This window comes from Plasmodium malariae, assembly GCF_900090045.1.
Source record: "Plasmodium malariae genome assembly, chromosome: 14".
Classification (NCBI taxonomy): domain Eukaryota; phylum Apicomplexa; class Aconoidasida; order Haemosporida; family Plasmodiidae; genus Plasmodium; species Plasmodium malariae.
Window position 1 is genome coordinate 3,175,407 of NC_041788.1, and position 13,306 is coordinate 3,188,712.

General features: G+C 26.3%; 2 protein-coding genes and 1 non-coding gene across 3 annotated transcripts; 2 read left to right on the forward strand and 1 right to left on the reverse strand.

Moving 5' to 3' along the window:
* Positions 1-865: 865 nt before the first annotated feature.
* Positions 866-3,799, reverse strand: TFB2 (RNA polymerase II transcription factor B subunit 2, putative; the record flags this gene model as incomplete). Its single annotated transcript, XM_029008371.1, has 1 exon — positions 866-3,799. The coding sequence occupies one exon, from the start codon at positions 3,797-3,799 to the stop codon at positions 866-868; it is 2,934 nt and encodes a 977-aa protein (XP_028864667.1).
* Positions 3,800-6,033: 2,234 nt separating this feature from the next.
* On the forward strand, positions 6,034-6,269 carry PmUG01_14077500. Its single transcript, XR_003751960.1, has one exon. It is a non-coding gene; the product is annotated as an uncharacterized ncRNA (small nucleolar RNA).
* A 2,456-nt stretch (positions 6,270-8,725) lies between these two features.
* PmUG01_14077600 (conserved Plasmodium protein, unknown function) lies at positions 8,726-12,944 on the forward strand (the record flags this gene model as incomplete). The annotated part of the gene is made up of 2 exons (XM_029008372.1): positions 8,726-12,697; positions 12,897-12,944. 2 exons carry the CDS (start codon positions 8,726-8,728, stop codon positions 12,942-12,944), a joined length of 4,020 nt encoding a protein of 1,339 aa, XP_028864668.1.
* Between the last annotated feature and the right edge of the window lie 362 nt (positions 12,945-13,306).

Below are 13,306 nucleotides of genomic sequence, written 5' to 3' on the forward strand. Positions count from 1 at the left end.
GTAACAATGATATTAAGAACATGTTGACAATTTAGCGACGGATTTACTCTTTTACACATGAAAAATGGAGCATCATCATACTTTATTTTTTTTTTTTTTTTTTTTTTTTTTTTGTATGTGCAATAAATTTTTATGCATATTTAACAAAAAATATATTCAAAATTGTGGACTAAAGATGGGAATAATGATTGAAGTAATGATGGGAATAAATCGGTTAATCGCAAATTCAAGGAAAAGAGTGATTATGCGAATGTGCGGCGGGTTTTATTATATAGGAAGAATAAATATATACACACACATTTCAAACAGAGAATATGCAAATAAGCGAATAAAAATGCATTCTGCAGAGTATATATCCCTCTCGAACTGAAAAATAAAAAAATTATATTCTGCTACTTATTACAATAGGAGATTTTTAACGATATCGCTATATTACTAGCTCTTCAGGAGTTAAAAAAGAACTACCCCCCACACCCCACTTTTATACATTTAAATAGCCCATCTCTTATAAACTTATTCTGTAAACATTTATAAACAACATGTACATTTAGTCCACCTTTATTCTTTCATTAAGCAGTGTACGCTATAGAAGCAATTGCGTATATTACGTTCAATAGTGGGGTAAGGGGGGAAGTACCACAATTTAATTATGCTTATATGGATTTGCAATTTTGACATTTGTAAAACGATTATATACCTTATTTTGTATTATATTTTATACAATATTTTATTTTGTATTTTACTTTATATTGCAACATATTTTATATTTTATTTTGTACTTTATTTTGTATCATATCTTATATTTTATATTATTTCCTTTTTTCTTTTTTACCTTTTTCCCTCATTTGTCATATGTCTCACAGCACTACGCTTTCTGCCTCTTTTTCATCAGCTTCTCCCGAATTTCTTTAATTTTATCGATTATTTCATTTTTCGATTCATAAATACAGCAAAGATATTTTTCGGCTTTCATCCACTGGTCAAATTCTGGAGAATTGGTATTTTTTGGCCAAGGGGTATAATGCAATAGATAATTTTTGCTATTAGCCCATATAACAATTTGTTGATACAAGTGAGGTAAGAATTCTTTTTCAAATGATTTAAAAACAATAGCATCCTCAAAAGTTAATCTATGTCTTTCTGATTCCCATAATTTTAATTGAGTAATAACATTTATTGGTACAGTGCTTTTAAAATTACTACCTCCAGGATGTGCATAGGATTCTAAGAATTTTATAATTTGATTTGCAGTGATATCAGAATTATAAGCATTTAAAACGCTTCTTCTTGTTAATATACCAACGACCATGTTCGGTGTTCTTGCTTGTAATTCACATAAATGACTTAAAATGTTAATTTGTAATATTGAAGATGTGTATAAATATACTTTAAAATTACTTTGTACAATGAGTCCAATTTCTAGATTATTATTTGTATTCATTTTTTTCTCAAAATGTAAATTTTGATTAATTAATTTATTAATAGTTTTATCTTTTTTCATATCTTGTATATCCTCTGGGGATTCCAATTTTTTATTCATTGTATCTTTCTCATCTTGTAATAATGAATAAACATGAAAATATTTTTCGTTTAATAGATTCTTAGCTTTATTATCACTATTATCACACACACCTTCAACAGTTAAACTATTCAAAAGAGACATGTAATTTTGTGAGTTTAAATTATTAATAGTTAGTAATAAAGAATATGGGGTTGTAAATATATAATTTTCATTGGTTTTAAAAAACAAACCTATGTGAACACCAAAATCTACAAATTCTTTTTGTGCATTTGTTAAGTTATCACAAAATATGGGATGACTAATGGTACATTGAGTTAATGATAAAATTAGTAATAATGTTTCTTTAACATACTTTTCTGATTTGTGGGGGTCCTTATTTTGAGTCGTTATATAGCACGACTCCCTGTGGAAGTCTTTTTTCTCTTTGCTCTCATATGCTTCCTGGAGGTTACCACCTCTACCACTGTTTATATTATCCCCTCTACCCCAGTTGAAATTACCAGCACTGCCACTGTTGGCGTTATCACCACTTCCACTGTTGATGTTATTGCCGTTATTATTATTACCTCCATCTACATTTTTCTTCTTCTTATACCGTGCGGAAATATCTTGAGCTATGTTGGTAACGTGTCCATCATCTATTATTAGTAAATACTCAAGAACTAGAGATATGATTCTACTTCTTATATCTTTTAAAAACCACGAGAAAGCTTCTCTGCTCATATTTATTGTTTTATTGTTATTTACATCATCTAAAATAAAATTTTTTCTTCTCAATACTTCAATTACACTATCACAAGGAGAATAGCTTGAAAGAGCATCTTTTTTTACATTAGAAAAAAAAAAATTATCATATTCTTCTTCTAAGTAACTGTTTTCCATAGTTTGCAAACTTTTATAATATAAATCATTTTGCTTATATGCATATACACCTTTTTTTTTCTTTCTTCTTTTTTTATAAAAGTCAAATAGATTTATGTGTTCATTATTTGACGCGGTTTTACTTGCACTCCCATCCTTATAAGCTGCATTGTTGCTGTTGTTATCTTTTTCATAATCATAGTTATAATTTTCATACATTTTTTCTCCATTTACGTCAGTTGGTTCCTTCATCAGTTCGTTCTTAGAATATTCTCCCTTTTCATATTCCTCTCCGTAATTATCCTCATCATATTCATAGTTATCATCATATTCATACTTATCAGCATCTTCATACTTATCAGCATCTTCATACTTACCAGAATCTTCATACTTACCAGAATCTTCATACTTACCAGCATCTTCAACTTTATCAACATCTTCAAACTTATCATCATCTTCATGGTTCTCAACATTTTCGTGCTTAACCCCCCTCTCGATTTTTTCTTCCTTATATTGTTCATATTTTTCCTTTATATGATGACTTCCGGCATACTGCTCATCCTCATATGGATTATATTCTTCATCCTCCTCTTTATATTTTTTTTTAGTTTTTTTAAAAGGTGTATTATAGTAAAACGATTTGTCAAGATTTTTATTTTTATTTAAGCCCTCCTCATTTTTTAATTGGCCAGAATAAGCGTAATCTGCGTAACTAGATGCGTATTTATTTTCTGCAGAAGTGTTACCATGATTTACGTCATTGCCAATGTTGATGTTACTGTTAATGTTACTGTTAATGTTAATGTTAACGTTACTGTTAATGTTAACGTTACTGTTAATGTTGATGTTATTACCAGTGCTGTTGTTAAAACTAATGTAACTGTTCACGTTGTTAAATTTTGGAGAGGCAATAAAATGTAACAAATTATTCCATTTAATGTGAGAATAGCTAGAAATCTCTTCTTTGGTAGGAAATAAATTTTGTTCAAACAAATTTTTTTCCTTTTGTATTTGTCCTTTAATATTATTATTAAAAATAAACGCACTATCTTCATTATTTTTATAAATTTTATTTAATAAAGTAAGTCTAAATTTCTCATTTATTTTATACTGGTTATAATTATCTTTTTTTGTCTCACTCTCTACTAATATTTTCGCATCGACTAAATTTTTAATACATTCACTTAATTTTTTTAAAAATATGGGGTTAATCCATAGTCTCATCGCCCTTTCTGAAACTACTTGTTGTATAAACAACAACCGAGAAACAATAATTTGCTCCAATTCATTCAATGAGTTAAATATAGTTTCATGTGCTAACGCGTCCTCAAAAAAGTATTCCCATATCTTTTCATTCAGTTCTTTCATGTAATCGTAAATTTCCATATTTTCAACATTCTTCCGTGCCTTCACCATTTTCGACCCTTTTATGTTGCTACGCGTTTATTTTGTTGCAGTGTGCAAACGTTCATATAGCGCATCCAATTAGTTCCTTTTCTTGGAAACTTTGTTTTCCCTATTCCTTTTGCTGTGCTGTTTACTACGCCTTTTACAATACCTTTTATTATGCCTTTTACTAAACCTTTTATTATGCCTTTTACTAAACCTTTTACTATGCCTTTTACTAAACCTTTTATTATGCCTTTTACTAAACCTTTTACTATGCCTTTTACTAAACCTTTTACTATGCCTTTTACTAAACCTTTTACTATGCCTTTTACTAAACCTTTTACTTTTTTTTTTTTTTTTTACCAAGTAAACGTTTTACAAAAATTACTTGCGCTTATGCGACAAATGAAACATGCCACTTGCAAGAAAGTATTCAGAGAAAGTGCGTATATATAATTTAAAGATAAGAGTAGCTTCATATACGTTTGTACATATATATATATATACTTACATAAGTACATAAATGTGAGATCTCTCATATCAAGTTCACTTACAATATATATATATATTTTTTTTTTTTCTCCCCTCCCCCCCCTACATGAGCCAAATGTTCTTGTTTTCAGAAAAAAATTATTCATTTAAATTTTTTTTATTTCATTGTAAGCTACATTTTTGTCTCATTTAAAAATATTTTTATATTATTTTTGCTATTCATTTTTTAGTCGTCCATTATATTTGGAAATTAAAATACGAACTTAATTCTCGTGTGAAAAGGTACATTTATAATATACACACAAATACAAGCATAACAATACGTATATATTTAAGTACGTATGTATGTTTATACAAATATATAAAGTTAACGTATATTTGTTTTACATCTTTGTTCGCTATTTTTAATTCTTGAAATACGCACACATAACGTGTTTTATATTCACTGGTAACGTGATGAATACTGTGGCATCCGTTATAAGTAAAAAAAAAAATACAAAAGGAGGCGCTATATTAATATATATATATATATGTACGTATGCACGAAGATATGGAAAATGATTTAGAAAGGTTTTCTAGACGGAAATGCTACATATTATATTTATGGCAATATATTTGCGCATGTCACTTCTGGATAAGAAGAAATAAAACACTTTTACAATTATTTACTGAATGATTTTACACAACTTAAAAAAGAACATGGTAAAGTAACAAATAAAAAAGAGTATTCCTTTTTATCCATTATCATAAGAATGTCTGATAAAAAAGAGCCCTTAAAAATGATTCTATTTTTTTTTTATATTGTTCGATATAAAACTACATTTTTTGGAAGCGTAGCAGTTGTATTTTATTCATCCATATTTATTTTGTTTACAGGAAAAGGAAATTTTTGCGAAAAATGAAATACGTTAAAAAGTCTCCGATGGTGTATATATATATATATATATATATACATATTCTTATATATATGCTTATGATTATGTGTCAACAAAAAATCTCCATAGTGTCACAAACTAATAGAATATGCAATTGACAGTATAATATAAGAACTTATCAAATTTCATATATACGATGATGATTACGAAACCCTCATTTTGCCGTATATAAAGTTTTGTTACTTTTATGAACTAAAATTTTTGTTTGATTTTTTTTTTTTTTTAAGCATGTTAAATAATATTAGTTAATTATATATAATTAAAAAAAATTTACCCCTTCAAAATATGTTCATAAATAATTTAAAAAAAAAAAAAAAGCATTTCATTTTATAGACCCTTTCCTATATTTCCTTTTTATCAAAAATGCGTAATGTAGCTAGCGATTTATAAGTGCATGGTAAGATGGAGAAGTATCCGTAAAAAAAAGAAAAAAAGAAAAAATACTGTATGAATAAATAAATGAACATATATATATATATATATATATATGTATATATGTATATATATTAATGCCTATTGTACTTATATATCTGTGAATTCTTGCATACACTGATACATGTTTGGATTATTTCCTCTAGCAAAAATATATAAGCCATTACCGCTAATGAACACATTGATTAAAATTAAAAAGCTAATGAAATGTGAAAATCGTGCTTGGTAAATATTACAGATTAAGAATTTCTATTCGTCACTAACTATTTTTGGTTATTTTAATTTTAATTTTTTTTTTTTTTTTTTTTTTTTTTGCTGTCATTTTTATGTATAGTACATTCTAGTGGTACACTTTTGGAGTTGAAAAATATACATAGTGAATAATATTTTGTTAAGTTATTTGTCGACGAATACTTAGTCAAGATCATTGCTATAGTATTTGTGATGTTTTATTGTTATAAATAAACAGATTATCAAAAGTGATGATGAATTGGCGCGGCTCCTAATTTGAAATTCTTTTCGTTTTTTCACAGTTTCGAAAGAAATTGTTAAAACATTGAAATTTAGATGATAATTTTTAGCAAAAAAAAGTAACTCCTTTTTTGCTAAATAATGTGAGCTTTGTCGTCTGCTGAACTTACCTAATTTATCTATTATATATATATATTATACGTATAAAATAAAAATATTTATATGTTATATATATTTAATAGGTCATATATATAATATATATATGGTAAATATAATACCATAGTTTGTTGTACACAAATTATATTTTAGTGTTATTATATATTTAATAAATAAATAAATAAATAAGTGAAAAGTGTACGTACGTGTTTTATTGGATAAAAGGAAAGAAGAAAATTAATATACATAATGGTGAAATAAAATTTTTGCATTATAAGAATTTGTAAATATATCGAAAATGCAGAATTAAAAAAGAAATCTTTAGTGGGGTGTGGCTATTATTTTATAATAAATTTTAATTTAAAAATTATAATGAAAATAGAATATTTTTTAGCAAAAAAAAAAAAATGTATTAAAATCATATTAAATTATATTAATTTTTATTAACAAAATTAAAATAAAAAAAACTGTTTTATTATATAAATGATATTTTGAAATGCTATCAAATTTTTAATCAATATTATAAAAAAGCACATTTACAATTTTATCATTATTTTTTATTTATGATTTAAGTTAAAAATTGTAAAATGTATTATTAAGGATTATTAAAGTTGTTTTTATAAGAGTTTACATATATTTATATATATTATGTATATGTAAAATGTATTAATGAGTTTTTTTTTATTCCTGTCATATTGTAATTCTCTTTGAAGTGTTATTTTATTTTTTTTTTTTTCTAGCTAAAATTGTATTTTTGATTAATCCAAAAAAGAAAAAAAAAAAAAAAGAGAATTTAATTTTTTTTTTTTATTACACGGTCTTTTTTTAATATGGAAAAGATAAAATAAAAATAGAAAAGAGAAGGGGAAATATAAAATAAATTAAGGAAGAATGTGAATATTATTAGTTGGATAAAAAATTAAACAAATTTTTTTTTTTTTTTTTAAATTGAAAATTTATGTACTTGTATAAATCTACTTTTGATGAAATGCGTTATTTTTATATTAAAATTGTTCATATGTGTTGATTTGGAACACATTTTTTATAAGGAGGGAAGGTATATATGCTTTTACATTTAATTGAATAAAAAAGATATAATATTTATATGAACGCATAAGTGTTTCTTCATCATTTCTTTTTCTTAACTTCTTTTTCGGTAAATATAAATTCAAAAAAAAAAAAAAAATATAAAGAATAAATGTTTGTAACTTTTGAACAACCAAATTGAGAGAGTTATGAATTCTTTTTTATTATTGTTTGAAGTTATACACGTATAAAATATATAATAATTTTAGTTGTTATAAAGGGGGGAAATGCGTAATTTGTAATCACATTCTCTATATTTGTAGCAAATAATTTACATATATTTTTATGTGAATTCATATGTTAAAAATTATAAATGCATGTGTAATTCTGTTGTTTCTTCGAAGATGAAGTTGCTTAAGTTATATTTAGTAAAATGTGCTAGTGTTTTTTTTTGTATATCTTCATTTTTTCGATTGCATAATTTATGGTAACCAAATTTTCAAGTTGTAATAATAATTATTTTGTATATTACTAGTAGAACTTACATTGTTACAACTTTTAAAATTTACGTTGAGATATAAATTTTTAATAAACATCTGAGAACTAACATAGTTGTGTTTTTTCTCGTATGTATATACTTATTAAACTAAATGTACGGTTTATTTTCCTTTACTACTATTTTGTGTAATAAAGGAAGAGAAGAATAATTTATCAAATTTTTTTTGAAAATAAAAAAGGGTAAAAAAAAAGTCTTGCAAAATTGAACTCATTAAAATATTAATTCATTTGAATAATTTCTTTGTCAATGAATAATTTTAGAAGCTTGATATACTTATAGAAAAATAGGCCAACTTTAAAATAAAAATGTACGCAACGAAAAAAAATGTTCAGAATAAGCTTCAAAGTTGGTGAGAATTATATGGTTTTAAATTGCCTTTTTTAAACCAATATATTATTTTCAACGTTTTAAAGGTAGTATATGCTAAAGGAAAAGAAAAAAAAAGAGAAAAACATAGAAAAATAGAGAAAAATAGAGAAAAATAAAGAAAAATTATGAACACTCCTTGGAAGAATAAAACTTTAACAAAAGAATCGCGTACACAGTTTTAAAAAGGTTACGTGTAGAAGACTTTTTTTCATTTATCACAAGTAAAAGATATTAAGGAGATTTTTTCATCCCATTTCAATATGATTAAAAATGCGTATTTCTTCAATATCTGCTATATGTGCGAATTATATGTTTCGTGTAAATTCATAGCTCTATTTTTGTATACTTAATTAGGGTTAGGTGTATTCAAAGGACGGTAGGAACGTAAACGCATGTATACACATGTACCCACACTTATATAAAGGCATAGTCGTTTTATTCAAATAAAGCACATATATATATATGTGCAAAGAGAAATGCTGTATAAATAGGTATATGTGAACTATATTCTATATGAGTAGCGTGTACATTTCTGTAATAATTTTATCTGCTCTTTTTTCTTTTCTTAATATAAATATTATAAGGTCATATAGTATATATGGAAATTTAAAAACCTGTAAGATAACATATTTAAATATTTCTAAGGATTCAAATGATATAAAAATAGATGTTACAGAAAATTATAGCATGTTGGAAAAAGAAGAAAAAAAGAAAAACAGGTACTCATTTTCACCTATGAAAAGAAATAGTATAAAAGATATTAAAAGAAGAATGAAATATAGCGGAAACAATGTTAAGGTAAAAAATAGTAAATTTTTAAAAAATAAAGACATAAATAAAATATTAATTGATGATATTAATAAAGAACGATTAAAAGCAGATATAAAAGCAATAGGTACAAGTAATATAAATGAAAATTTAATTAATCAAAATATTTTACCTTTACCAGTAGAAGAAAAATTATCACCCACATACAACTGTTTGGTATTATGTAAGGGAATGCCATTTCATGTTGATAGTACCCAAATAAAAGATTTTTTTAAGCCTTATAAAATTATAGATAAATATATTATATTTATTAAAGACAAGAAAGGAAATTTTTTTGGAGATGTTATTGTACGCTTTATAAATAAAGAGCAAAAGTATTTGGCTATAAAAAATAAAAATTATAAATTCTTATTACATAGATATATACAGTTATTTAATATTAATGAAGAACATTACGAGGAATATTATAATATAGGGTACAAAAATCCCCCGTCATATAAAAATTACGTCCCAATTAAATATGTAATTGTGCCAAATGACCTTGTCAATATTGGCAGGATAAGCAGGGTTAGCAATAGTAGCAACGCTAGCAGTAGTAGCAGAGTCGGTAGTGTAGGCAGCATAGAGGGTACAATTAACAATGAGGAAGAGCAATTTCATTCGTTCGTGTCTGACCGCAATTATGATGATGATGAAGACACAAAAGAGCTAAGAAAAAAAATAAATCCTGTAGGAATATTACTAAAAAATATTTATACAGGGAAAAAACTAAGAGGAAGAATTACGTCAGTGCACGAATATGGTGTTTTTGTTGATTGTGATGTTTATATAAAAGATAAAAATAATCGTTTTATAAAAATTTTATCACTCCTACATAAAAATAAATTGACCATAAACATCGGTTTACCCTCGTATCCTCTACATGAACAAGAGGACAAAGAATTAATACTGCAGAAAAACATGAACATCATTGTATATGTCGACAAAATTATAAAAAAACAAATAGATGAAGAAGGAGAGGGTAACCACCGTAGCGAAGACTACATCGATATAGTGCATAAGGAGGATAATGAGCTTGCTATCCACACGTCTGATAATTCAAAGGATAAGAAGTTAATTTTTTTTAATCTCACCCTCGATTCGTCCATAACAGAAGAAAAAATTAAGTGGTTTCGAATGATGAAATTAAAGAGGCAATCTATTCAAGAAAGGTTGATGAACTCAAATGTTACTCTATTAAATTTACCTTCAGAAAATGAAGCAAAAACATACAACAAGGGGTGGTCCTATGAGACACCTAACCAACATATGAAAAAACCACCTACAAAAGAAGAAGAAGCAAAAAAGAATAGTTCAGAAAATATGTATAAAAATACAGGGATAAATAAAGAAAACATGAATAATGAAAATAGTGGAAATACAAGTCAACAAAATTATTTGCAGCTTCCCCAAAATACGGACAATCTTAAAATTGAAAGGTCGAAATTGACAAAAAATGTAAAACTTAAGAAAAATGTTGGTAATAGGCCTAGCAAAATATATTTAATGAATAATAGAAACTATAAGAGTATGGATATTAGCGAAGTATACAATAAAGTAAAAAAGGTTAAAATGGTACGATGTCTGAAACACAACAATGGGGAGAAGGAAGAATACAAGGAAGAGGTGGAAGAGAAAGGAAAAAACAAAAAAAATAATTCCACATCAGACGGAGAGGATAAAAAAGAGATAAACAAAAGTAGCAATCAAGAAAAGGGAGCAAAAATTGACCCAAAAAATGATGCAAAAAAAAAAAAAAAAAAGGAAAAAAAAAAAAAAAAGGAAAAAATCATAGATGATACTAGCCTTTATGATGAGTATGAAAATTATGATGACGTTTTCAATGTCGATTCAAGTAGTATAGAGGCACAGGAGGAAGTCTATGAAGAACCCCCAGACGATGCGAATAAGGACGAAGATACTGATGAACGGGGAGGTACAGATAGTCATGACGACAAAGGGCATAAAGGAATAACAAAGAACAGGAAAATTAAAAAGAACGTAAAAAATCATTACACTGATGAAATGAATAGTATACTTAGCGAAATTTTTAGTGGAAATGAAGAAACGAACAATTTCCAAAGTGAATCCGTTCGAAATAACGATGCGCAAAATAGTCAAAGTGGAAAGAATAAAAAGAGGAAGATGTTAAACGTTGCCCGAAATACAGGTGGGGAGAATGCCGATAATAATGGTAATATTGCACATAAATGTGAAAATACAGTAATTATGAAAAACTTTGAAAATAATAAAGATAGAATGAAATGGACAAATGATATAAGAAAAGAAGAATCGCTGCTTTATTCTAAACTTTTTGGCCTAAAAACTGATATAAATGATTTCTACTCAAATGGAACAAGTGTTAAGGATACCTCCAAAAAAGGTAAAGAATTAAGTGATACAGAAGAACATATTAAATTGAATGAAAAGGAATCAAGTCGGGCTATTCCAAATGATGAAAAAGAGAACTTGGAATGGGGTGGAGGTTTAGGATCTTCGCGAAAGGGGGATATGAATGGAGGCGAGGAGAAGGGGGAAGAGGATGAGGAAGAAGATCGTGACAAACAGAACGAAACCAACAACTCCCCGTTTAAGAGAAAATTACGCAAAAGTGATAATGTTATGATAAGTGCCTTATTAAAGGGTGATAGTGATACCCTTGACTTTTCTCATTTCTCTGATATGTCAATGGAGGAGCTAAAAAAAGAGATATACAAAAGGAACTTTTTATTACCAGTAGAAATATCAAAAGACAGTTTAAGAAATAGGTTAATACAAATATATATTTGTGAAAAAAAAAAAATAAAATTTGATAATTACCCTATTATAAGGTATTATTTGTTTGATTTCCATTTGAGAGATGAAGAAATGAAATTACTGATATTAGCAAACAGAAAATTTTTAAATAAAAAAAATATAAATAAACAATTATTAAATACATTAGATACAAATGAGCTGAAGTATTTGCTGCACAAATCTATGGAACATTTCCGATTATGGGAACCACATGATTCGGTTAAGAGAAAAATTTTAAATTTAAACAAAGACTTGTTATTAAAACAAAACATAAGTAATACTGATAATATTGATCAGAAGAATTTAATAATATTATGGAATGATTTTAAGGATTTCATGTTAAATTTTGTATATACATGTGATGATCATTATGACACGTTTGAAAATATGAACAATTTGCATTTTAGCAGTAGTGATAGCTCATCATCGTCCATTAGTGCATATAGCAACAGTAATAGGAATAGCAATAGTAATAGTGGGGGCACAAATGAATATATAAGCAGAATGAATAATATGGAAAAGGAAAATTTTTTCACAAGTAATAATGATTTATTTAATGATATGCAAGAAAGGGAAATAAATAAAAACAAGGATGAAAATAAAAATTCTTTTGATCAGGCATTAGATTCTTTAAATAAACATTTTGAAGACAACGAAGTTGATGACTTACCAGAAAAAATAGATTTAAAAGAAGCAATGAAACTTTTGAACAACAGAACATATCTAAAAAAGATTAAACGTTTTATGAACAAAACATCAGATAATGTAACAGATGAAGATTACATTCAGAAAATTATTCAGCATATTTTGAAACATAAGAAATATTTTAAGGAAAACCTAAATGAGGAAATCTTAAAAAAAAAGCCATATGAGGATTTAATTGTGCGTAACGAAAAAGAACACATCCTAAGGGGGAAGAGTGTGCATTTTTGCTAACACGGGGCCCTTTCATATTGTTTTATTTGGCCCGAACGTTGGTAGTATATACATGGGTATGTATATATATATATATATATATATGCATATATACTTATATTACACGTATACACATATTTTTACGCTTTACACCCCCCCCTTTCAGGTTATGTTGGATCAGTTGCCCGCCGATTTACTGGAAGAATTATTTTAAAAAAGTGCTAACTTATGGCATATTGTATTTCCATTTTACGCCATATTTTGTTATATTTTGTTTAATTTTGCAATAGTTCATATTTTTTTTTTTTTTTTTTTTTTTTTTTTTTGTGTTTATGTATTTTTCCTTTAAATGGTCATTTTTTAAAAAAAGTCAAACTAGCTCTTGGCCCTTTTTGATAAATTGGTTGACTTAAAAAATTTATTTAAAAATTGAAAAAGTTGAAAAAGTTGAAAAAATAAAATAATAAAGTAGTAATAACAAAAATTTATTCAATGATAATTTAGTTTTCACTGTATAATAAATGGCTATATATACATATATATATAATATATATATATATATATATATATATATAT